Consider the following 23,515-nt stretch of genomic DNA (forward strand, 5'->3'; position numbering starts at 1 on the left):
TGTTGAACCTGAACTTAGTCAAGTCTCTAAAATCAGATTCCCCTCACAGGGAATAGGGGGGATAACAGAAAGATTTCAATGTCACCACAAAGAAGCTGACAAAGTTTGGACGTTTTGTCCCCTCCAAATCTCATGTTGAAATGTGACCCCCAATGTTGGAAGTGAGCCTAGTGGGAGGTGCTTGGGTTATGGGAGTGGATCCCTCACAAATAGCTTGGAGCCATCCTTATGGTAATGAGTGAGTTCTTTGAGTTCATGTGATATCTGGTTATTTAAAAGAGGCTGGCAGCCAGGTACGGTGGCTCATGCCTATAATCCCAGCATTTTGGGAGGCCAAGGTGGGTGGATCACCTGAGGTCAGGAGTTCAAGACCAGCCTGGCCAACGTATTGAAACCCCCTTCTCTACTAAAAATACAAAACTTAGCTGGGCGTGGTGGTGGGCACCTGTAGTCCCAGCTACTTGGGAGGCTGAGGCAGAAGAATTGCTTGAACCCAGGAGGGGGAGGTTGCAGTGAGCCGAGATGAGGCCACTGCACTCCAACCTGGACTACAGAGCAAGATTCTATCTCAAAAAAAAAAAACGGGGGTTGGCACCCCCTTCCTAGCTCTTGCTTCCTCTCTCACCATGGGATGCCAGCTTCTCTTTGTCTTCAGTCATGAGTGGAAGCTTCCTAAGACCTCCATGGAAGCAGATACTGGAGCTATACTTCCTATACAGCCTGCAGACCTGTGAGCCAAATAAACCTCTTTTCTTTATGAATTATCTACTCTCAGGTGTTCCTTTACAGCAATGCAAAGGGACTAGCCCAGAAGCCAATAGGCAAACCCAGTATGTAGGACATTTAATAGAAAATAAACCTGGTTTGGCCAGGTGAGGTGGCTCACACTTGTAATCCCAGTACTTTGGGAGGCCAACATGGGCGAATCACTTGAGGTCAGGAATTCGAGACCAGCCTGACCAACATGGCAAAACCCCATCTCTACTAAAAATGCATTACTTGGGAGTGGTGGCTTGTGCCTGTAGTCCCAACTACTCGGGAGGCTGAGGCAGGAGAATCACTTGAACCCGAGAGGCAGAGGTTGCAGCGAGCCGAGATCATGCCACTGTACTCCAGCCTGGGCGACAGAGCAAGATTCCGTCACACACACACAAAAAAAACCATAAGAAAAAAGAAAATGAACCTAGTTTCTGCAAACAGGCAAACAAACAATTGGGTGGGGGGAGGAATCTAGATTAAAAGAACACCTAAAAGAAATGTGTGCATGTTATTTAGATTTTGATGTAAACAAAACAACCATAAAACATATTTTGAGGCAATTAGGGAAATTTGATTATTGATAAATCATTTGATATTAGTGAAAAATTGTTAATTAAGAGTGATAATGACATTATGGTTATGTAAGAAAGTGTCCATATTTTAGAGATGCTAACAGAAGGGTGAAGAAATAAAATGATATGACTTTTGTGTTTGCTTAAGTTACTTTGGTAAAGAAAGAAATAATAAAAAGAACTAAATGAAACATATTTGTTGAAGATCATTTGACCATATACACAAGAGTTTATTTCTGGGCTCTATTTTATTCCTTTGGTCTATTTGTCTGTTTTCATGCCAGTACTACACTGTTTTGATTACTATGACTTTGTAATATACTTTGAAATCAGGAAGTGTGAGTCATTTAACTTTGTTCTTTCTTTTCAAAATTGTTTTGGCTATTAAAGATCTTTTGATATTCCATATGAATTTTAGGGTTATTTTTTTTTATTTCTGCAAGAAAGACATTTAGATTCTGAAATAGGATTCCACTGAATCTATAGGTTGCTTTGGGTAGTATGTACATTTTTACAATATTAAGCCTTCCGGCTGGGCACAGTGGCTCACGCCTGTAACCCCAACACTTTGGGAAGGCAAGGCGGGCAGATCACCTGAGATCAGGACTTGGAGACCAGCTTGGCCAACATGGTGAAACCCTGTTTTTACTAAAAATACAAAAATTAGTCATGCGTGGTGGCGGGCGCCTATAATCCCAGCTACTTGGGAGGCTAAGGCAGCAGAATTGCTTGAACCCGGGGGGCAGAGGTTGCAGTGAGCCAAAATCGGCCATTGTACTACAGCCTGGGCGACAAGAGCGAGATTCCATCTTCCAATTCATAAACACACAATGAGGCCGGGATCGGTGGCTCACGCCTGTAATCCCAACACTTTGGGAGGCCGAGGCGGGTGGATCACGAGGTCAGGAGATTGAGACCATCCTGGCTAACATGGTGAAACACCGTCTCTACTAAAAATACAAAAAATTAGCCGGGCGTGGTGGTGGGCGCCTGTAGTCCCGGCTACTCGGGAGGCTGAGGCAGGAGAATGGCGTGAACCCGGGAGGCGGAGCTTGCAGTGAGCCGAGATGGCGCCACCGCACTCCAGCCTGGGCGACAGACCGAGACTCCGTCTCAAACCAAAAATTAAAATTAAAAATAAAATAAAATAATAAAATAAAATAAATTCTTATTCTGTAGTATTTCATAGGGTGGATGTCCAGAAGCAGAATTACTGAATCAGTGAATAGAAATATTTTTGAGGTTCTTGATACACTGCCAAACTGCAGTTATTTTCCAAAAAGCTTTAATAATTTATATTGTCATTAGCAGTGGCAAGATCTTCTTTTACCACAACTTTATTCAAATTAAGAATTGTGTGTGTATGGGTGTTTCAAAAAAAGATACCTTAAATTTGCAATTCTTCAAGTACTTGTGAGATCACATTTTCCTGTTTTTCATATTTGTCTCCTAAAAGCATATTCTTTATTATGAATTGACTTTTCAAGATTTTTGTTCATTTCTCTATTAGGGCATGATGATTTTTCATTTGTGTTCTTTTTCAATTATTCTTTTCTTTTTCCTTCCTTCCTTCCTTCCCTCCCTCCCTTTCTTTTTCTCTTTCTTTCCTTTTCTTTCTTTTCTCTTTCTTCTTTCTCTTTCTCTTTCTCTCTCTTTTTCTTTTCCTTTCCTTTCTCTTTCTTCTTTCTCTTTCTTTCTCTTCCTTTCCTTTTTCTTTCTTTCTCTTTCTTTTTCTTTTTTTCTTATTGTAATCTGATTTCTTTCTTATTATAATCTGATTTCCTCAGTATTAAAGTAACAAATTACTACAAATTTAGCAACCCGCATACATGCATTACCTCACAGTTCCTGCGAGTCACAAATCCAGGCATGGCTTAGGAGGACCCCCTGCTTCAGGGTCTCTCATTAGGGCTTCAATCAAGGTGTTGGCCAGTTCTGAGGTCTCATCTGAAGACTCAAGGATCTGCTTCCAAAGTCATGTCATTGTGGGTGTAACTTCAGTTCTTTTCAGGCTGTTGGGCTGAGAGCCTCAGCTCCTTTCTGGCTGGGCCACCAGCCGCCCTCATGTCCTTGCCACATGGGCTTCTCCACAGGGCAGCCTCCAACATGGCTGCTCCTTCCTCAAGGCTGGCAAGGGAGAGTCCACTGGCAATACAGAAATCAGGATCTTATTTAATCTATTTGTGGAAGTGACATCCCAGTACTGTTGCCAAATTCTAATGTTTGGGAGCAGTCACAGTTTCTCACACTCAGAGAAGGAGTTTTCACAAGGGCATGAAAAGCAGGAGGTGGGGACTCTTGGGGCCATTTTTTAATCAGTCCAAAGCACAAAAGTAACACAGCAGAATTAGTATGTGGGGAGAGCCATAAAGTCCAGTCTTCTCACAAAGGAAGGCAAATAGTAGAAATATTTCCTAAAGAGTTGTATTAATTCTGTACAACATGAAAAGCACAAGCCCAGCAGAAGTGACTGGTAAATCACATATCCCTAGCTTTCCCACATGGTGTCAGGATCACAAACTGTGTTGTGGAAATCTTCTGCAGGTCCTCTGCTAGAGCTAGGAAGCAGCTCTAGCTGGGACAGGAGGAGACCAGTGACTTTTCAGATTTTATGCAGGCTGGGGAGCAGGACAAAGAGAGGAGACAGGGGGCACTAGTAAAGCCTGTGGGCAGGATATTCAGTTCCCACCCCCACAGAGAATTCCGTGAGCTCTGCCATTAAATATGATTGTAAATTACCAATCTATCATATGTTCCATATGAATCATTCTCTGTTGAAAGATGTTATTGTATCCCTAGTTCTGTTCTTTTGGTCACTTTAGTAAAATGATTTTAATGAGCAAATAGGGTTGAATGGCCTTGGTATGTATGGAACTTCAAATGAAAGGATGAGAACATTAAAATGGGCATTCTACCTTACAATGCACACAATAGTAGCTCAATAAAATTTCTAACCTCATCGCTTCTCAGCCTTTTGGCTAAGATCAAGTGTAAAATGTCTAACCTCAGCTATAGGGAAATGTATAAAGCCCTTCTATGCCATGTTCTTTAACACAACAGGATTTTGTATCTCTCCGACATACTGCCACCGCAAATGATAAAGATGACTTGCTAACAGCTGGACGTGGTGGCTCACGCTTGTAATCCCAGCACTTTGGGAGGCTGAGGCGGGCAGGTCACAAGGTCAGGAGATCGAGACCATTCTGGCTAACATGGTGAAACACCGTCTCTACTAAAAATACAAAAAATTAGCCGGGCGTGGTGGCGGGCACCTGTAGTCCCAGCTACTCGGGAGGCTGAGGCAGGAGAATGGCGTGAACCCGGGAGGCGGAGCTTGCAGTGAGCCAAGATTGCACCACCGCACTCCAGCCTGGACGACAGAGCAAGACTCCGTCTCAAAAAAAAAAAAAAAAAAAAAAAAAAAAGATGACTGCTAACGTACACTGACAGTACAGAGGCTAAGAGTGCTGGCTCTAGAGTTGGACTGCTTTGATCCAAACACTAGCTGGGACTACAAGCATGAGTCACCACACCTGGCCTGGTGCTGGCTACTCTCATATGCTGAGTACTGTTCTAAATCTTCACATACTCTCTCTGGTTTTTATTCTTAAATTTCAGACTGAAGAAGTTTAATATAAAAAAATATGTATTTAGATAAAAAATTTTGCAAACAAAATACAGGAGTTCCCCCTTAACCACAGAGGTAGTGCCAAGCCCCCCAGTAGATGCCTGAAAGCATTTCAGACTGAAGAAGTTTAACATACAAATGTTGTATTTAGATTTTTAAATTCCACAGATAAAATACAGGAGTTCCTCCTTATCCACAGAGCTGGTGCCAAGACACCCTGGGTGCCTGAAACCACAGATAGAACCAAACTGTATACATACTACATTTGTTCCTGTACATACACACCTATGATAAAGTTTAATTTATAAGTTAGGTACACCAAGAGATTAATATTATTTTATTATATTTTAATAATAAAATAGGACAGTGGTAGTCATATACTGTAATAAAAGTTACATGAATGTGGTCTCTCTGATTTCAAAGTATCTTATTGAACTGTGCTGCAGGTAACTGAAACCTCAGAAAGTGAAACCAGGGATAAGGAGGGGACTACTGTTGTGTCTAAACAGACTCATCCACATTCATTCAACAATTTGCCTTTTTAAATGTGATTCAGACATTTCCACATGTGTACCATGAATTCAGTAGTTTTTGACTGCCGTAAATTTCCTTTTGGAAAAAGTAGGATGACACTGTCATTGCAGTGAAAGACCAGTAGATGGCCATCCACAGACCCACACAAATACCTGCAGTAAAAGTCTTTACAAGATAATGTTAAAAGATCTGCAAAAATTAGTAAAGAAAGGCTATAGATAGAGATATTGAAAACACAAATTTCATAAAGTTGTTAGGAATATTTCAAAAGTTAAAATGAACCTGATATCTAATTCAATGTTTTTCACACTGAAATCCTCATTCGGTTGTTGGAGGAAATATATATTTGGGTACAACCTTCCCAAAGGGCAACTTACTTAATACCAAAATATTTAAAATGTGCTTATTCTTTGATTAAGCCATCAGAGGATAAGTTATTTAGTAATTGACCTAAGGCTTTAAGTAGGAGCTAAAATATTCACCTACAATAGTGGCTGTCAACCAGGCATGATTTTTACCCACAGGGACTGTTGACAATGTCTGGAGGCATGTTTGATTGTCACCAGTGGAAGAGTGGGGTTGCTCCAACACCTAGTGAATATAGAGGCCAGAGATGTCGCCAAACCTCCTAAATGCATAGGACAGTCCCCCAAAGCAAAGAATTATCCAGCCCCCAAAATGTCAATTGTGCTGAGACTGAGAAACCCTGATCTACCAGAATTTACCTCATGATATTGTTTATAAGACTGAAAAATGGGAAAACAAGCCTAACTGCCTAAAAACAGAAGACAGGTTCAACAAATCCTAAAAGAACCATTCATACAATTCATGATAACACCGTCATTAAAAGACATGTTGGCCAGGCGCAGTGGCTCATGCCTGTAATCCCAGCACTTTGAGAGGCCGAGGCCGGTGGATCACCTGAGGTCAGGAGTTCGAGACCAACCTAACCAACATGGCGAAACACTGTCTCACCTGAAATACAAAAGTTAGCCGGACATGGTGGCGGGTAACTGTAATCCCAGCAACTCAGGAGGCTGAGGCAGGAGAATCACTTGAACCTGGGAGGCAGAGGTTGCAATGAGCTGAGATCGTACCACTGCACTACAGCCTGAGCAACAGAGTGAGACTGACTCCTTCTCAAAAAAGAAAAGAAACATACATTGAATGATGGAGTTATGTATTTTCTTCTTATTTTTGGCTTATTGTTGTTACTTTTTTCTCCAATGGATAGCTCACATTTAGTATTCAAACATAACTTTTTTTTTTTTTTTTTGAGACAGAGTTTTGCTCTTGTTGCCCAGGCTGGATTCCATGGCGTGATCTCGGCTCACTGCAACCTCCGCCTCCTGGGTTCAAGCGATTCTCCTGCCTCAGCCTCCCGAGTAGCTCAGATTACAGGCACCCGCTACCATGCCCAGCTAATTTTTGTATTTTAGTAGAGACAGGGTTTTACCACATTGGTCAGGCTGGCCTTGAACTCCTGATGTCAGGTGATCCACCCACCTCGACCTCCCAAAGTACTGAGATTACAGGTGTGAGCCCAAATATAACGTTTTAAAGAGAAATTGGGGGCCAAAGAAGCTGTTGGTTTTCAAGAGAAAAATATGGCAAAGTGTTTGAAACTTAAACTAATAAACTTTAAAATTCCCAAACCCTACTAGATCCCACCTCCTGACTCTAGTAGTCTACTGTCTGTTTCTACAAATTTGACTTTTTTTTTGACTCCACATATAAGTGAACTCACACAGTATATTTATCTTTAGTAGAGACAGGCGTTCACCATGTTGGCCAGGCCAATCTCGAGCTTCTGACTCCAGGTGATCTACCTGCCTCGGGCTCCCAAAAAGCTAGGATTACAGGTGTGAGCCACCATTCCCAGCCAGAATTTCCTTCTTTTTTGAGGCTGAATAATATTGATCCATTCAGGCTGGGCACGGTGGCTCACGCCTGTAATCCCAGCACTTTGGAAGGTCGAGGTGGGCAGATAACCTGAGGTCAGGAGTTCGAGACTAGCCTGGCCAACATGGTGAAACCCTGTTTCTACTAAAAATACAAAAATTAGCCAGACATGGTGGTGCCCGCCTGAACGTCCAGCTACTTGGGAGACTGAGGCAGGAGGATTGCTTGAACCCAGGAGATGGAGGTTGCAGTGAGCCGAGATTGCACCACTGCCCTCCAGCCTGAGCAACAGAGTAAGACTCTGTCTCGAAAAAAAAAAAAAAAAAAAAAAGATCCATTCATCTGTTGCTGGACACCTAGGTCATTTCCTGACCTTAGCTACTGTAAATAATGCTGCAATAAAGTGCAGGTATCTCTTCAAGATACCAATTTCATTTTTTTGGGGTATATACCCAGAAGTGGAATGGCTGGTTCATATGGAAGTTCCATTTTTAATTTTTCGAGGACCCTCCATACTGTTTTCCAAAATAAAAAATAAAAAATTTCCATTACTTTTGTCTAATATTAACTTAACCATTTGTTTCCTTAGTTCTAGTCACATCAGCCATTTTTCACATACCTGCTGAGCCACATTTTGCTTTTCTCTATAATGAAATTTCCTTATTTATGATCAAAGTAGTTAACTTGTTCACCAGTTCCTCAAATACTTAAAGGATGAGGTAAGCCTAAGAAAAAGATGTACCAGATTTGTTATCAAAAAAAAAATCACACTTGTACAAAAATTACAATTGTACTTCTCAATGAAATTCCTTCATTGAATTTCCAGTCATCTTTGAGCATTAGAAAACATGAATGCTGCTGTATATGTTCACTTAAAAGATGCACAGTCACCTTCAGGCAGTACTACAGTGGTGGCTGACCACACCCCAGGGAGCAGGGCAATTGTGCTTTTGTCTATTTGTTGCACATAGCCATTCCAACAAGTTAAACCTCTAAGTTATGAAGTCTCAATTAGGTTACAGCTAGCACAATAAGAATGCAGGCTTTCAGATTTTCTGCTAAAAATTCTACTAAAAGAGTACTTACAGACAATGGATTACATTTAAAAATAACTGAACTGGGGCCGGGCTAGGTGGCTCACACCTGTAATCCCAGCACTTTGGGAGGCCGAGATGGGCGGATAACGAGTTCAGGAGATTGAGACCATCCTGGCTAACACGGTGAAACACCGTCTCTAGTAAAAATACAAAAAATTAGCTGAGAGTGGTGGTACGCGCCTGTAGTCCCAGCTACTCGGGAGGCTGAGGCAGGAGAATCGCTTGAATCGCTTGAGCAAAAAGCGCGCCACTGCACTCCAGCCTGGGCGACAGAGCGAGACTCCATCTCAAAAAACAAACAAACAAACAAACAAAAAACCCAAAAAATGGAACTGGAAAACATCCAAATTTGAAAATTTAAAGTAATTGTTAAAATGGCAGCAAAAACAAAACCCTCATATGTATCGTGAGCCAAAGAAACCCAGTTATTAGTTATGTTCCAGTTATCACCAAATAAGACAATGCTATTATCTGATTAAAGTTTCAAAAATAATTTTCTACCAAGTAACAGAAGACAAAACCTCAAGAAAGAGCCCTGATGGGCCGAGCGCTGTGGCTCACGCCTGTAATCCCAACACTTTGGGAGACGGAGGCGGGCGGATGACCTGAGATCCTGAGTTCAAAACCAGCCTGACCAGCATGGAGAAACCCCGTCTCTACTAAAAAACAAAACAAAACAAAACAAAATTGGTCGTGCACGGTGGCGCATGCCTGTAATCTCAGCTACTCGGGAGGCTGAGGCAGGAGAATCGCTTGAACCCAGAAGGCGGAGGTTGCGGTGAGCCGAGATGGTGCCGTGGCACTCCAGCCTGGGCAACAAGAGGGAAACTCCGTCTCAAAAACAAACACACAAAAAACAACAACAACTACAACAAAAACAGGCCTGGAGGGAGGCATCAGAGCTCTGTCCCTCCCCAGTTGGAAGTGTTTGAGCAAATAACTCTTTTGGCTCAGAACTTCAGGTGGAAAGTAGTATGAGATTATTTTACTCTTCCTTCTGCCCTGTATCAAAATCCATCTCAATGATTTCCATGTATTATCCCCGGCTTCTTGCTCAGGTGTAGGTGAGCTCATCCTGCGCTCTCTCCCATTGCTCAGCCCAGTTGACCATTCGGGTTTTCCACTATATTTGGTCACTTATGTGATTATGAACAAATGTTCAGTATTAAGAAGACCCTGGGGGATCTTATCCAATGACTTTATCCAACAGAAAGGAGATGACGTATCAGGACTGGGTGGCTAGCCAGGTACCAGGCCGGGCCTCAGGGTAGCTGCGCAGCCTGGCATTTTCGCCTCACTTTCCAGAGGGACGAGAAGCCAAGTTCAGGTCCTTTCCAGAAATAGATGTAGATACTTCTGCTGGACTGGGAAGCCAGGAGCTGAAATATCACAAAACGACGTTTCAGGCTATGAAAAATAACTGCTTACTAATTCTATCGTAAGGTGTCCAGTTTACGAGAAGCATTTCTGCCATTGCTCATGTCAGCTAAACTCAGAGAAGTTACCTCATCCTCAGAGAACAACGAGTGGTATGGTCTGTGTAGAAAGCAAAATTTGCAACGTAAAAACCAGAGTTCCTGTGCACTTTACGAGGGAGAGGGTTAGGTGCACCAGACAGGAGTTTCTCAGGTTTCCGTCTCGCCTGTTCTCTCGGCCGGGTGGCCATCTCCGCGCAGGCGGGGACCCCACCCTGCGGGACTTTGGTTCCTCCTTGCGGACAGGGGGCGCACGCAGCCGTGCCTTTCCTGCCAACTCCTCGAGTGCTCCAGCTCGGCCTTGTGCGACCGCCTCTAGGGTCCGGGACATTTCCTGTTCCGGGGCGTGTGGGACCCGGATGTAAGCGTGCTATATAAGCATTGCTCAAGTCCCACCCCTTTCTTTTTGAGGAAGACGCGGTCGTAGGACTTGCGGATCTTTGGTTCGCACGCTCCTGCTCCTGACTCACCGCTGTTCGCTCTCGCCGAGGAACAAGTCGGTCAGGAAGCCGCGCAGCAGGCATGGTGAGGTGGCAGTCGGCGGCGGGGGGACTCCGGTTTGGAGCTCGTGCTCCTGTACAGGGCAGATGCTTTCCGTGTAGGGGCGGAAAGGCGCGTCTGAAATGGTGGGGGAACGCGGGAAGCTTCCGGAAGCTGCCTTTCTCCAGAAGTGGCAGACCATTTTTGGCTTATTGTTCTTTCTCATGTGTCTAACAATAGGCTTTTAAGGATACTGGAAAAACACCCGTGGAGCCGGAGGTGGCAATTCACCGAATTCGAATCACCCTAACGAGCCGCAACGTTAAATCCCTGGAAAAGGGTCAGTGCAGTCGTGCGGTGGGGGCGGGAATTGGACAAAAAGCGCCGAGCTTTACTCGTTAATGTTAGTGTACAAGGTGGACTCCAAGAACTGAAGTGACAAGTTGCTTACTTTAAAAAGGTAAAGCATGGCCTAAAACTGCTTTCATTGTCATACAGCTGGCGATGAGGAGGTACCTACTGTGTTGAATGACGGTGATAGTTTTATACGCTATTCTGAGCCAGTAGAAGTGAAGGTCTTAAGCCGATTTTAATTGTTTTGATTGTACTGAGAGGTCTTTTTATTTCCTGTAGTGTGTGCTGACTTGATCAGAGGCGCGAAGGAAAAGAACCTGAAAGTGAAAGGACCAGTTCGAATGCCTACCAAGGTAAAGTAAATCGGAGGGGCAGGAAGTAGGAGAGTTGCTTCTGGATGTTGTGTAAATTCAGGTTCTTTAAGAGGTTTGGCTGCCAAAATTGTTAACCCTGATGTTATCTACAAACGCGTATTGAAATTGGTGGTAGATTTCGGTTCCTAGTAAGTATCTAATGTTTAGATATGATCGTTTAATTATTGCTGTTGTGTTCTTGGTGTGGTTTGGTGCTTAACAGGCGCAAGCTCTAAGGGTGGTGTCCTACTACAGTGAAAACAGACCTGGCATTTTCAACCCGTGGTACCTGAAAATCTGTTAGTGTAAATAGGAATCATGCCAAAGGGAAACTAATGAGATGATTAAGTGTTTTTCCAGGTGTTCTAGGGATAAGTATAAAGCCATAAACACTTGGTTTCCTTTGTTTTTTGCTGCAGACTTTAAGAATCACTACAAGAAAAACTCCTTGTGGTGAAGGTTCTAAGACATGGGATCGTTTCCAGATGAGAATCCACAAGCGACTCATTGACTTGCACAGTCCTTCTGAGATTGTTAAGCAGATTACTTCCATCAGTATTGAGCCAGGAGTTGAGGTGGAAGTCACCATTGCAGATGCTTAAGTCAACTATTTTAATAAATTGATTACCAGTTGTTAACTTTTGTTGGTTTTTATTCGGAATACTAGCAGATTTTAGGAATATAAAAGTGTACCATGAGACTTCCACTTTTCAGGTGGAATATATGGGTATCTTAGAATGGTCTATCTTGTTTTCATTGTCGTTTGAGTCATTTGAAAACTGAATTCCGTTAACTACGTAATACTGAGAGAACTGACCAGTTGTGTTGGACACTGTCAGTTTATAACATTGGCATACCCTAGGAATTCTGATTGATCTGGGGCGTTTGTAATACACAGCCGTGACTGAGAGCCTAGTGCACTAGTAGGCAAGTGCTGAAAATGAGTAATATTTTTAAATGAACCAAGCTTATCATCTTTAAAAAAGAATTAATTGGCAGAGGCAGGACTAAAACTAAGTTTTAGGGTTTTAGGAACTAAAACTTAAGTTTTAAGATACTTATATTTTCAGTGTTTTATATTTTAATATGAAAGTTTCACGGCATCTTGCTCTGTGGCCCAGACTGGAGTGCAATGGTGCGATCCTGGCGGGTTAAAGCAATTCTCCTGCCTCAGCCTCCCAAGTAGTTGGGATTACAAGTGCCTGCCACCATGCCTGGTTAATTTTTGTATTTATAGTAGAGACGGGGTTTTGCCCTGTTGGTCAGGCTGGTCTCAAACTCCTGACCTCAGGTGATCCCCCTGGCTGGCCTCCCAGACTGCTGGGATTAGAGGCATGGGCCACCATGCCCGGCCCATTTTCACTTTCATATTTTTAAAAAATACTTACATTTTCAGTTTTTGAGACAGTCTCACTCTGCGGTCCAGGCTGGAGTGCAGTGGTGTGATCACTGCAGCTTTGACCTGGGCTCATGCCATCCACCTCAAATTGCCTAGTAACCGGGACTTAACAGGTATGTGGCTACTATGCCCAGCTAATTGTTTTTTGTAGAGGTGAGGTTTTGCCTTGTTTCCCAAGCTGATCTAGAACTCTTAGACTCAAAACCCATCAGCCTGCATTAGCTTCCCAAAGTGCTGGTGTTACAGGAGTGAGCCACTCACCCAGCCTAGAATTTATAATCATATACCCTTACACATTTGCTAAATGTATTGGGGAAAGTTTCTGTAGATTTATTTTGGAAAAATAAAACATCTATAAACTGTTAAGATTGCCTTCAGAAAATTTTTGAGATTTTTAATAGGATCAAAGTTGGGTAATTCAAGTTTGTCTTTGGATTTGGGCCTAAGCTTTCACACTGAACTTTTCAAATTGACCTTCAATTGAGATATCTGTATACAACCAGCTGCATACTAGGGACCTGCAACTCACAGCTGAAAAGCTCATGTGTCTAAAATGAAATCTTCCCTCCCAGAAGCTCTGTTGTGTGTTCCGTGTCTCAATCCATTGTCCACTGAAGTCTCAGTTCAAACATTGGAGTCACCCCTTGCCCCTGCCCTGCTGTTACCCAATATCCAATTCTTTTTGAGTCTACTTCGGATCTCAAGAAGACAAACCCAATTAACATCAAGGATTTGAATGGAACTGAGTCTGGAATGAATTATGCCACATTGCTAAATTTAAACCAGTTTATCTTTGGGAGCTGTTTAGGTAGCAGTTAATAAGACCATTTTAAAATGGAATACCTGTTCATATGTGGCCCCCAGACAGAAATACCTAAGAACTTTAAATGCAGCATAGCAGTCTTTGGAGCACACGTGTCTTGAGAACTGATTGGAAATAATTCTGAAAGCAATGTCACTAAAGTCCAGAGAACATATACTGTGAAAAATATGCTTCAGTAAATCAGTAGTGGAAGGACAGCTTCATGGCTTTCCCTAAATTGTGAACTTTCACAATGGTGAAAATGTTGAATTAAAGCTATATGTAATTGAGAACCTGTATTACAGCTAAAATAGCACTTAAATATTTGAAACTGCTGTTATCTTCAATTTCTCAAACACTTAAAAATACCTGCATGGAAATAAAACTGCAGGGCCTTTGAATATAGGGAATTAAGGGTAGATTAAATAGTGGTAATGATGCCAATAATTCTATGCAAGTTACAGGCCGTCTTGTATGGATGGGGAGTTAGGAAGGTTGAAAATAGGGTATCTCTCCAGTGCTTGCTTTATTTGGATTTGCAGAGCCCTGCTTCTGGTGTAGAAATGTAAACTAGCAATAACCAAGGGAACAAACCACCATAGCTGTTCATTGCTGGGTCAGAGTTTTTTTTTTTTTTTAATTTGAGACAGTTTTGCTCTGTCACCCAGGTTGGAGTGCAGTAGTGCAATCATGGCTCACTTGAACTCCCTGGCTCAACCGATCCTCCTGCCTCAACCTCAGGTAGGTGGGACCACAGGCTCGCACCATGACGCCTGGCCCGGCTAATTTTTTTTGTGGAGATGGGGTCTCGCCATGTTGCCCAGGCTGGTCTCAAACTCCTGTGCTCAGGCGATCCACCCTTCTCGGCCTCCCAAAGTGCTAGGGTTATAGGTGAGAGCCACTATACCCAGACTGGATTAGATTTCTTCGCATGACATCGGTAGAGTGCCTGTGTGTATGCTCTGGATATAAAATGAACAGGCAAGAGTATAGAAGTAGAATCTCTAGCCATACAGTCAGACAGATGGCTCCAAAATTAGTTAGTTGGTTATGGAGACTTTATCAAGTTACTTGACTTTGAGCCTCAGTCATGTGCCAAATGAGCATACTAATAGTATCTATCTAAAATGCATATATGGGTGTTCACTGTCCCTCTGGGAGACATTTTCCAAACAAACCAAGACTAACTTGTTAAGGGAATAGATTTCTCTCACTGGCACAGGATATGCTCTAGCTGACCCATGATACTGCATTGAATTACAGTGTTTCCTAGGTGTCTGTGTGGGATCAGTTCAGTACCTCTCTTGAATACCAAAATTGAGGAAGCTCAAGTCCCTGATACAAAATGGCATAGTATTTGCATATAATCTGTGGCATCCTCCTGTATAATTTGTCATCTCTAGATTACTTGTAATACCTAATACAATGTAAATGGTATGTAAGTAGTTGTTCTGCTGTATTTAGGGAATAATGACAAGAAAAAGAACGTCTATACATGTGCAGTAGAGACAATTTTTTTTCTGAATATTTCTGACCTACAATTGCTCGAATCTACAGATGCAGAACCCATGGATATGGAGGGCCAGCAGTACACTTTGAGAAGTGTATTTGAATCCCCTGGGACATGTCCTTTTTAACTGTATTCTCCTCTGCCAAAATAGTGACCAAGCAGGTTTACGTGGAGAAATGGCCAAAGCTGAAATGTGTTCTTTTTTTGTTTAATTGTACTTCAGTCGATGCAACTGAAATTTTATCTTTTGAAAGTAAGAGGAACTACGGCTGGGTGGGGTGGCTCACGCCTGTAATCTCAACACATTGGGAGGCCAAGGTGGTTGGATCACCTGAGGTCAGGAGTTCAAGACCAGCCTGGCCAACATGGTGAAACCCCGCCTCTGCTAAAAATACAAAAATTAGCCAGGCGTGGTGGCAAGCACCTGTAATCCCAGCTACTTGGGATGCTGAAGCAGGAGAATCTCTTGAACCTGGGAGGCAGAGGTCGCAATGAGCCACTGCACTCCAGCCTGGGCAATAGAGCTAAACTCAATCTCACAAAAAAAAAAGAAAAAGTAAGTCAGAGGCACAAAATCAATCCTTATTTCCTTCATCCTAAGAATAATAGCATATTTCACTTTCATAGAAAAACTCTTCCTTTAATTTGTGGAGATGAAAATTAAACCAAATCCTTCTATACCGTTTGTTCTGTAAACTGCTCTTTATTTACTTATTTTTGCCTTACATATTGTGCATATCTTTCTAAATTAACTTAAAAAGAACTCACCCCATGGATCATCTGAGGTCAGGAGTTCGAGACCAGCCTGACCGACATGGTGAAACCCCGTCTCTACTAAAAAATACAAAATTAGCTGGGCATGCCTGTAGTCCCAGCTACTCGGGAGGCTGAGGCACGAGAACCGCTTGAACCCGGGAGGCGAAGGTTTCCAGCCCGGGCGACAGACCGAGACTCTGTCTCAAATAAAAAAGATATTTTCACCAGAGAATATGGAAATGTTTAATTTTAAGAAACACTATCAAATTGAGGCTTTCAAGGAATACATTTGTATTCCTCCCAGGAGTCAGTACAATATATATCTGATGTACAAAAAAAAAATCGCTCATTATTTTAGCCCTACCCTCCATTTGTCTCTTTTCTTTCTGGGACTCCTATTGATTGCTGACCTTCTGAAGGTCTTGTGTGTCTCTCACCTTTCTTTCATAACTTCTCTTAATTTTTTTTTTTTTTTTTTTTTTTTTTTTTTTTTTTTTAGACAGAGTCTTGCTCTGTCACCCAGGCTGGAGTGCAGTGGTGTGATCTCAGCTCACTGCAACCTCTGCCTCCTGGGTTCAAGCAATTCTCCTGTCTCAGCCTCCTGAGTAGCTGAGATTATAGGTGTGCACCAGCGTTCCCAGCTGATTTTTGTATTTTATGTAGAGACGGGATTATGCCATGTTAGCCAGGCTAGTCTCAAACTCCTGAGCTCAGGTGATCCACACACCTCAGCAAATCCTTTAAATTGTACATTCTGTGATATTTCCTTGACTTTGTTATCCAGCACTTCTATTGATTATTTTCATTTTGATTTTCTTGGGTTTTTAAAAACTCCTTTATGATGGAAAATTCCAAACATACACAAAAGTAGAGAGAGAATGGTATAATAAAGCCACTCAGTTTTAAAGATTGTCAATACCAGTTTTATTTCATGTGTGACTCCACCACCTTCTTCAACCAGCCTTCAGATTATTTGGAAGCAAATTTCAGACATCATATTTTACTCATACATCTTCTAGTATCTAAATCTGAAGGATAAAGACTCTTTTTAACAGTTCTGTAGCATTAATTATACTCATACTGTTGTGCAACAAATATCCAGAAGTCTTTTTATCTTGTGAAACTGAACCTCTTACCCATTAATCACTAACTCCCTTTTTTTTTTTTCACTCTGAACCCTTGGCAACCACAATTTTACTTTCTTTTTCTATGAGTTTGATTACTTGATACTTCATGTGAGTGGAATCATATAATATGTGTCTTTTTGTGACTGACATTTTATTTAGCTTAATGTCTTCAAGTTTGACCCATGCCGTATCATGTGGCAGGATTTTTCTTCTTTTTTAAGGCTGAATGATATCTCAATATATGTATATATACTGCTTTTAAAAAATTCATTCATCTGTTGAACATTGAGATTGTTCCCACCTCTTGGCTATTGTGAATAATGCTATAATGAACATGAGTATGCAAATATGTATTTGAGATTTTGCCTTGAATTATTTTGGATATATACCAAGTGAGATTGCTGGATCATACGGTATTTCTATTTTACATTTTTTAAGGAATCTCCATACTGTTGCACCATTTTGCATTCCCATCAGGGGATCCAGTTTCTCCAAATCCTCACCAATACTTCATTTTTTTTTTTTATAGTAGCCATCCTAATGGGTGTGAAGTGATATCTCATTGTGGTTTTGATTTGTACTTCTGTAATGATTAATGAAGTTGAGCATCTTTTTATATGCTTGTTGGCCATTTCTTTCTTTTCTTTCTTTCTTTTTTTTTTTTTTTTTTGAGACAGAGTCTTTGTCGCCCAGGCTGGAATGCAGTGGCACGATCTTGGCTCACTGCAACCTCTGCCCCATGGGTTCAAGCAATTCTCCTGCCTCAGTCTCCCAAGTAGCTGGGATTACAGGCGCATGCCACCACGCCCAGCTAACTTTTATATTTTTAGTAGAGACAGGGTTCACAATGGTGGCCAGGCTGGTCTTGAACTCCTGACCTCGTGATCTGCCTACCTCTGCCTCCCAAAATGCTAGGATTAAAGGCGTGAGCCACTGCTTTTAGCAAGCTTGTTGGTCATTTCTATATCTTCTTTATAGAACTACCTATTCAAGTCCTTTGCCCTTTTCTGTTCTTTTCCCTTTTTTTGAGACGGAGTTTTGCTCTTGTTGCTTAGGCTAGAGTGCAATGGTGCGATCTCGGCTCACCGCAACCTCCACCTCCTGCGGTTTAAGCGATTCTCCTGCCTCAGCCTCCTGAGCAGCTAGGATTACAGGCATGCACCACCACACCCAGGTAATTTTTTGTATTTTTAGTAGAGACGAGGTTTCACCATGTTGGCCAGGCTGGACTCAAACTCCTGACCTTAGGTGATCCACCCGCCTTGGCCTCCCAAAGTGCTGAAATTACAGGCATGAGCCACTGCGCCTGGCTATTTGCCCATTTTTTTAAAGTGGGTTATTTTTGTTTTTGTGAGTTGTATGAGTTCTTTATATTTTCTGGATATTAATCCCTTATCACGTAGATGATTTGCAAGTATTTTCTTTCGTTTTGTAGGTTGCCTTTTTACTCTCTCGGCTATGTACTTTCATGGACAAAAGTTTTAAAGTTTGATATAATGTAATCACATCAAACTTTAAAATCTTTGATTTCGTTGCCTATGTTTTTGACATCATATCTAACAAATCATTGCCAAATCCCGTGTTATGAAGACTTTCCTCTATGTTTTTTTCTAGAAGTTTGATAGTTTTAGGTCTTACCGTTTGGTTTTTAATCCATTTTGAATTTATTTTTGTATATTGTGTAAGGTAAGCATAATCAGCCGGGCACGGTGGCTCAAGCCTGTAATCCCAGCACTTTGGGAGGCCGAGACGGGCGGATCACGAGATCAGGAGATCGAGACCATCCTGGCTAACACAGTGAAACCCCGTCTTTACTAAAAAATACAAAAAGAACTAGCCGGGCGAGGTGGCGGGCACCTGTAGTCCCAGCTACTCGGGAGGCTGAGGCAGGAAAATGGCGTGAACCCAGGAGGCGGAGCTTGCAGTGAGCTGAGATCCGGCCACTGCACTCCAGCCTGGGCAAGAGAGCAAGACTTCGCCTCAAAAAAAAAAAAAAAAAAAAAAAAAAAAGCATAATTTTTGTGTATCCTATAAGGGTTCCACTTTATGGCTTTTGCCTGTAGATATACAGTTTTCCCAACACCATTTGTTGAAGAGACTGTTCTTTCTCCATTCAGTGGACTTTGAACCCCTGCTAAAGACAATTTTACCACATACACAATGATTTATTCCTGGACTCTCTATCTTATTCCACTGGCCTATTTGTTGTTATGCTCATGCTGCCTACAAGAGCTTTAATTATTGTGGCTTTATAATATGTTTTGAAATCAGAAGTGTGAGTCCTCCAATCCTATTCGTTTTCAAAACTGTTTTGGCTATTTGTTACCCCTTGAGAGTCCACGTGAATTTACAGATACATTTTTCTATTTCTGCAAAAATGCCATTTGTACTTTGATAGGAATTGTGTTGAATCTGCAGATAGATCTCTTTGGGTAGTATTAACATCTTAACAATATTCAGTATTCTAATCCATAAACATAGGATGTCTTTACATTTATTTGAATCTTCTTTTATTTCTTTTAGCAATATTTTGTGGTTTTCAGTGTATGAGTCTTTCACCTCCTTGGTTAAGTTTATTCCTATGCATTTTATTCTTTTTGGTGCTATTGAAAATTGGATTGTTGCCGGGCGCGGTGGCTCACACCTGTAATGCCAGCATTTTGGGAGGCTGAGGCAGGGGGCTCATGAGGTCAGGAGTTCAATACCAACCTGGCCAAGATGGTGAAACCCCATCTCTACTAAAAAATACAAAAAAATTAGGTGGGTGTGGTGGCAGGCGCCTGCAATCCCAGCTATTCAGGAGGCTGAGGCAGAGAATTGCTTGAACCCAAGAGGTGGAGTTTGCAGTGAGCTGAGATCACACCATTGCACTCCAGCCTGGGTGACAGAGTGAGACTCCATCTCATTAAGAAAAAAAAAGAAAAAAAAATTGGATTGTTTTCTTAGTTTACTTGCCAGATTATTTACTGTTAGTGTATAGAAATGCACCTGATATTTGTATTAATTTTGTGTGCTGCAATTTTGCTGAATTTGTTCATTAGTTTTTAATCTTTTGTGATATAATACTGTGTTGTCTGTGAATAAAGATAACTTACTTCTTTCCTTTCAGTTTGGATGTATTTTATTTCTCTTTCTTGGGTAATTGAACTACCTAGGACTTCCACCACTATGTTCATAGAAGTTGCAAGAGTGAGCCTTCCTTGCCTTGTTCCTGATCTTAGAGGAACAGCTTTCAATTGTTTACTATTGAGTGTAATATTAGCTGTAAGCTTTTCATATATAGTTTGTATTACGTTGAGGTGGTTTCCTTCTATCCTAGTTTATTGAATGTTTTAAAATTTTAATTCTCCTTAAAATGTTTTGTAGAATTCAACTGTGAAATCCTCTGGTCCTGGGGTTTTCTTTGTTGGGAGGTTTTTGGTTGCTGATTCAATCTCCTTACTAGTCGTAAGTCTGTTTGGGTTTTTTATTTCTTCATGAATTAGTTCTGGTATGCTGTATATTTCTAGGAATGTGTCCATTTCTTCTAGATTACTGAATTTGCTGGTGCATAATTTTTTTTTTTTTTTTTTTTTTTTTTTTTGAGACGGAGTCTCGCTCTGTCACCCAGGCTGGAGTGCTGTGGCCGGATCTCAGCTCACTGCAAGCTCCGCCTCCCGGGTTCCCGCCATTCTCCTGCCTCAGCCTCCCGAGTAGCCGGGACTACAGGCGCCCGCCACCTCGCCCGGCTAGTTTTTTTTTTTTTTTGTATTTTTTAGTAGAGACGGGGTTTCACCGTGTTAGCCAGGATGGTCTCGATCTCCTGACCTCGTGATCCGCCCGTCTCGGCCTCCCAAAGTGCTGGGATTACAGGCTTGAGCCACCGCGCCCGGCCGCTGGTGCATAATTGTTCATTGTATTCTTGTAAAGCCTTTTAATTTCTGTAGCATCATTTATAATGTCCCATATGGCATTTCTAATTTTAGTTATCTTCTCTCTTTTATCTTGGTTAATCTAGCTAAGAGTTTGCCAATTTTTTGACCATTTCAAAAAACCAACCCTTAGTTTCATTTTAAAATTTCATTTATATCTCTGTTCTAATCTTAGTTATTTTCTTCTCTTTTTTACTAACTTTGGGTTTCATTTTTTCTCCTTTTTCTTAAGGTTTAAAAGGTTTTCTTGAGGTATAAAATTAGGTTGTTTCTTTTGGCCATTTCTCCTTCTCTTTTCTTAGAGATACAGTATGGCTCTGTCACCCCAGATGGAATGCAGTGGAAGGATCACAGCTCACTGCAACCTCGAACTCCTGGGCTCAAGCAATCTTACTACCTCAGCCTCCTGAGCAACTAGAACTACAGGGCCACTATGTCTGGCTATTTTTCATTTATTATTATTTTTTGTAGAGATGGGTTCTCACTATGTTGCCAGGCTGGTCTTGAACTCCTGGTTTTAAGCAATTCTCCTACCTTGGCCTCCCAAAGATCTGGGATTACAGGCATGAGGCACCACACCTGGCCTGTTTCTTCTTTTTTAATGTAAGCATTTACAGCTATAATCTTCCTTCTTGATAATGCTTTCACTGCATCCCATAAGTTTTGATATATTATATTTTCATTTTCATTTGTCTCAAGATATTTTGTAATTTCTCTTGTGATTTTCTTTCTTTTTTCTTTTTTTTTTTTTGAGGCAGAGTCTCACTCTGATGCCCAGGCTGGAGTGCAGTAGTGCAATCTTGGCTCACTACAACCTCTGCCTCCTGGGTTCAAGCAATTCTCCAGCCTCAGCCTCCCGAGTAGCTGGGATTACAGGCTCCCGCTACCACACCCGGCTAATTTTTTATATTTTTAATAGAGACGGGGTTTCACTGTTAGCCAGGCTGGTCTCGAACTCCTGATCTCAAGTGATCTGCCTGCCTCAGCCTCCCAAAGTGCTGCGATCACAGGTGTGAGCCACCGTGCCTGGCTTAGAAATGGGGTTTCACCATGTTGGCCAGGCTGGTCTCAAACTCCTGATCTGAGGTCATCTACCCACCTCAGCCTCCCAAAGTCCTGGGATTACAGGCATGAGCCACTGCGCCCGGCCTCTTGTGGTTTCTTCTTTGACTCATTGGTTGTTTAATAGTTTGCTGTTTAATTTCCACATGTGTGGGGATTTTCCATTTTCCTTCTGCTGCTGATTTCTAGTTTCATTCTATTGTGGTTGGAAACGATACTTTGTATGATTTCCCTCTTCTTAAATTTGTTAAGACTTGTTCTGTGGCCTAACCTGTGATTTATTCTGGAGAGTGATCTCTGCACTTGAGAAGAATGTGTATTCTGCTCTTGTTGGATGGAGTGTTCTCTATATGTCTATCAGGTCTAATTGGTCTATAATGTTCAAGTCTTGTTTCCTCATTGATCTTCTGTCTGGATGACTTAGTCTACTTTGTCTGACAGTAGAATGGCCACCTCTGCTCTCTTTTGGTTACCATTTGCATGGACTATCTTTTTCCATTTTTTCACTTTCAGCCTATGTGCATCCTAGATCTAAAGTGTAAAATTGTATCTCTTATGTGAAAGCATATAGTTGGATCTTGCTTTTTTTTTTTTTTTAATTCATTCAACCAATCTGTGTCTTTTGATTGGGGAGTTTAATTCATTTATATTTAAATTAATTACAGTTAATAAATGACTTACTATTGCCATTTTGTTGTTTTCTGTGTATCTTGTAACTATTTTTTCTCTTTCCTCTTGTACTGCCTTCCTTTGTGTTTCATTAATTTATTATTTATTTATTTATTTATTTTTGAGATGGAGTTTCGCTCTTGTTGCCCGAGCTGGAGTGCAGTGGCACGATCTCGGCTCACTGCAACCTCCACCTCCTGGCTTCAAGTGATTCTCCTGCCTCAGCCTCCAGAGTAGCTGGGATTACAGGCATGCACTACCATGCCTGGTTAATTTTTTGTTTTTAGTAGAGACGGGGTTTCACCATGTTAGCTGAGCTGGTCTCAAACTCCTGACCTCAAGTGATCTGACCACCTCAGCCCCCTAAAGTGCTGAGATTACAGGTGTGAGCCACCTCGCTCAGCCTCATTAATTTTTGTAGTGACATGCTTTGATTCCCTCCTCTTTTCCTTGTGTGTAGCTTCTATAAGTATTTTCTTTGTAGTTACTATGGGGATTATATAAAACATATTAAAGTTACAATAATGTATTTTAAACTGATACAACTTAACTTCAATCACTTACAAAAACTACTTTGTTACATATTTGTCTGCTGGTGAATTTTTCAGTTCAGCTATTTTTCTACTCCAGATAGTGTTTTTCTTTTTTATAGATTTCATTTCTTTATTGATATTCTCATTTTATTCATGCATTGTCTTTCTGACTTTGTTTAGTTGTCTATTTGTGTTCTCTTTTAGCTAATTGAGCTTCTCTATAATGATTATTTTTAATTGTTTATCAGCTAATTCATAGTTCTCCACTTCTTTAGAGTTGCTTGCTGAAGATTTATTTTGTTCATTTTATTGGGCCATTGTGTTGGTCTGCTTCTGTGTTGCTGTAAAGAAACACCTGGGGCTGGGTAATTTATATAGCAAAGAAGTTTAATTGGCTCATGGTTCTGCAGGCTGTACCAGCATGGATCCAGCATCTGCTTCTGGTGAAGGCCTCAGGAAACTTAATCATGGTGGAAGGCAAAGTGGGAGCAAGCACATCACATGGCAAAAGTGGGAGCAAGAGAACAAGGGTAGAGGTGCCACACACTTTTAAACAACTAGATGTCATGTGAATTCAGAGTGAGAAATCACT

The 23,515-nt window shown here is 41.5% G+C and overlaps 1 protein-coding gene and 1 non-coding gene across 2 annotated transcripts; both read left to right on the forward strand.

Annotated features, from left to right (window-relative positions):
• The first annotated feature begins 10,354 nt into the window (after positions 1 to 10,354).
• LOC105482276 (ribosomal protein S20) lies at positions 10,355 to 11,792 on the forward strand. Its single transcript, XM_011742299.2, has 4 exons — positions 10,355 to 10,492; positions 10,688 to 10,787; positions 11,081 to 11,154; positions 11,574 to 11,792. Exons 1-4 carry the CDS (start codon positions 10,490 to 10,492, stop codon positions 11,754 to 11,756), a joined length of 360 nt encoding a protein of 119 aa, XP_011740601.1. The 5' UTR covers positions 10,355 to 10,489; the 3' UTR covers positions 11,757 to 11,792.
• LOC112426749 (small nucleolar RNA U54) lies at positions 10,947 to 11,013 on the forward strand. Its single transcript, XR_003018151.1, has one exon. It is a non-coding gene; the product is annotated as a small nucleolar RNA U54 (small nucleolar RNA).
• Positions 11,793 to 23,515: the final 11,723 nt, after the last annotated feature.

The sequence above is a fragment of the Macaca nemestrina genome, chromosome 8 (genome assembly GCF_043159975.1).
Source record: "Macaca nemestrina isolate mMacNem1 chromosome 8, mMacNem.hap1, whole genome shotgun sequence".
Lineage (NCBI taxonomy): Eukaryota > Metazoa > Chordata > Mammalia > Primates > Cercopithecidae > Macaca > Macaca nemestrina.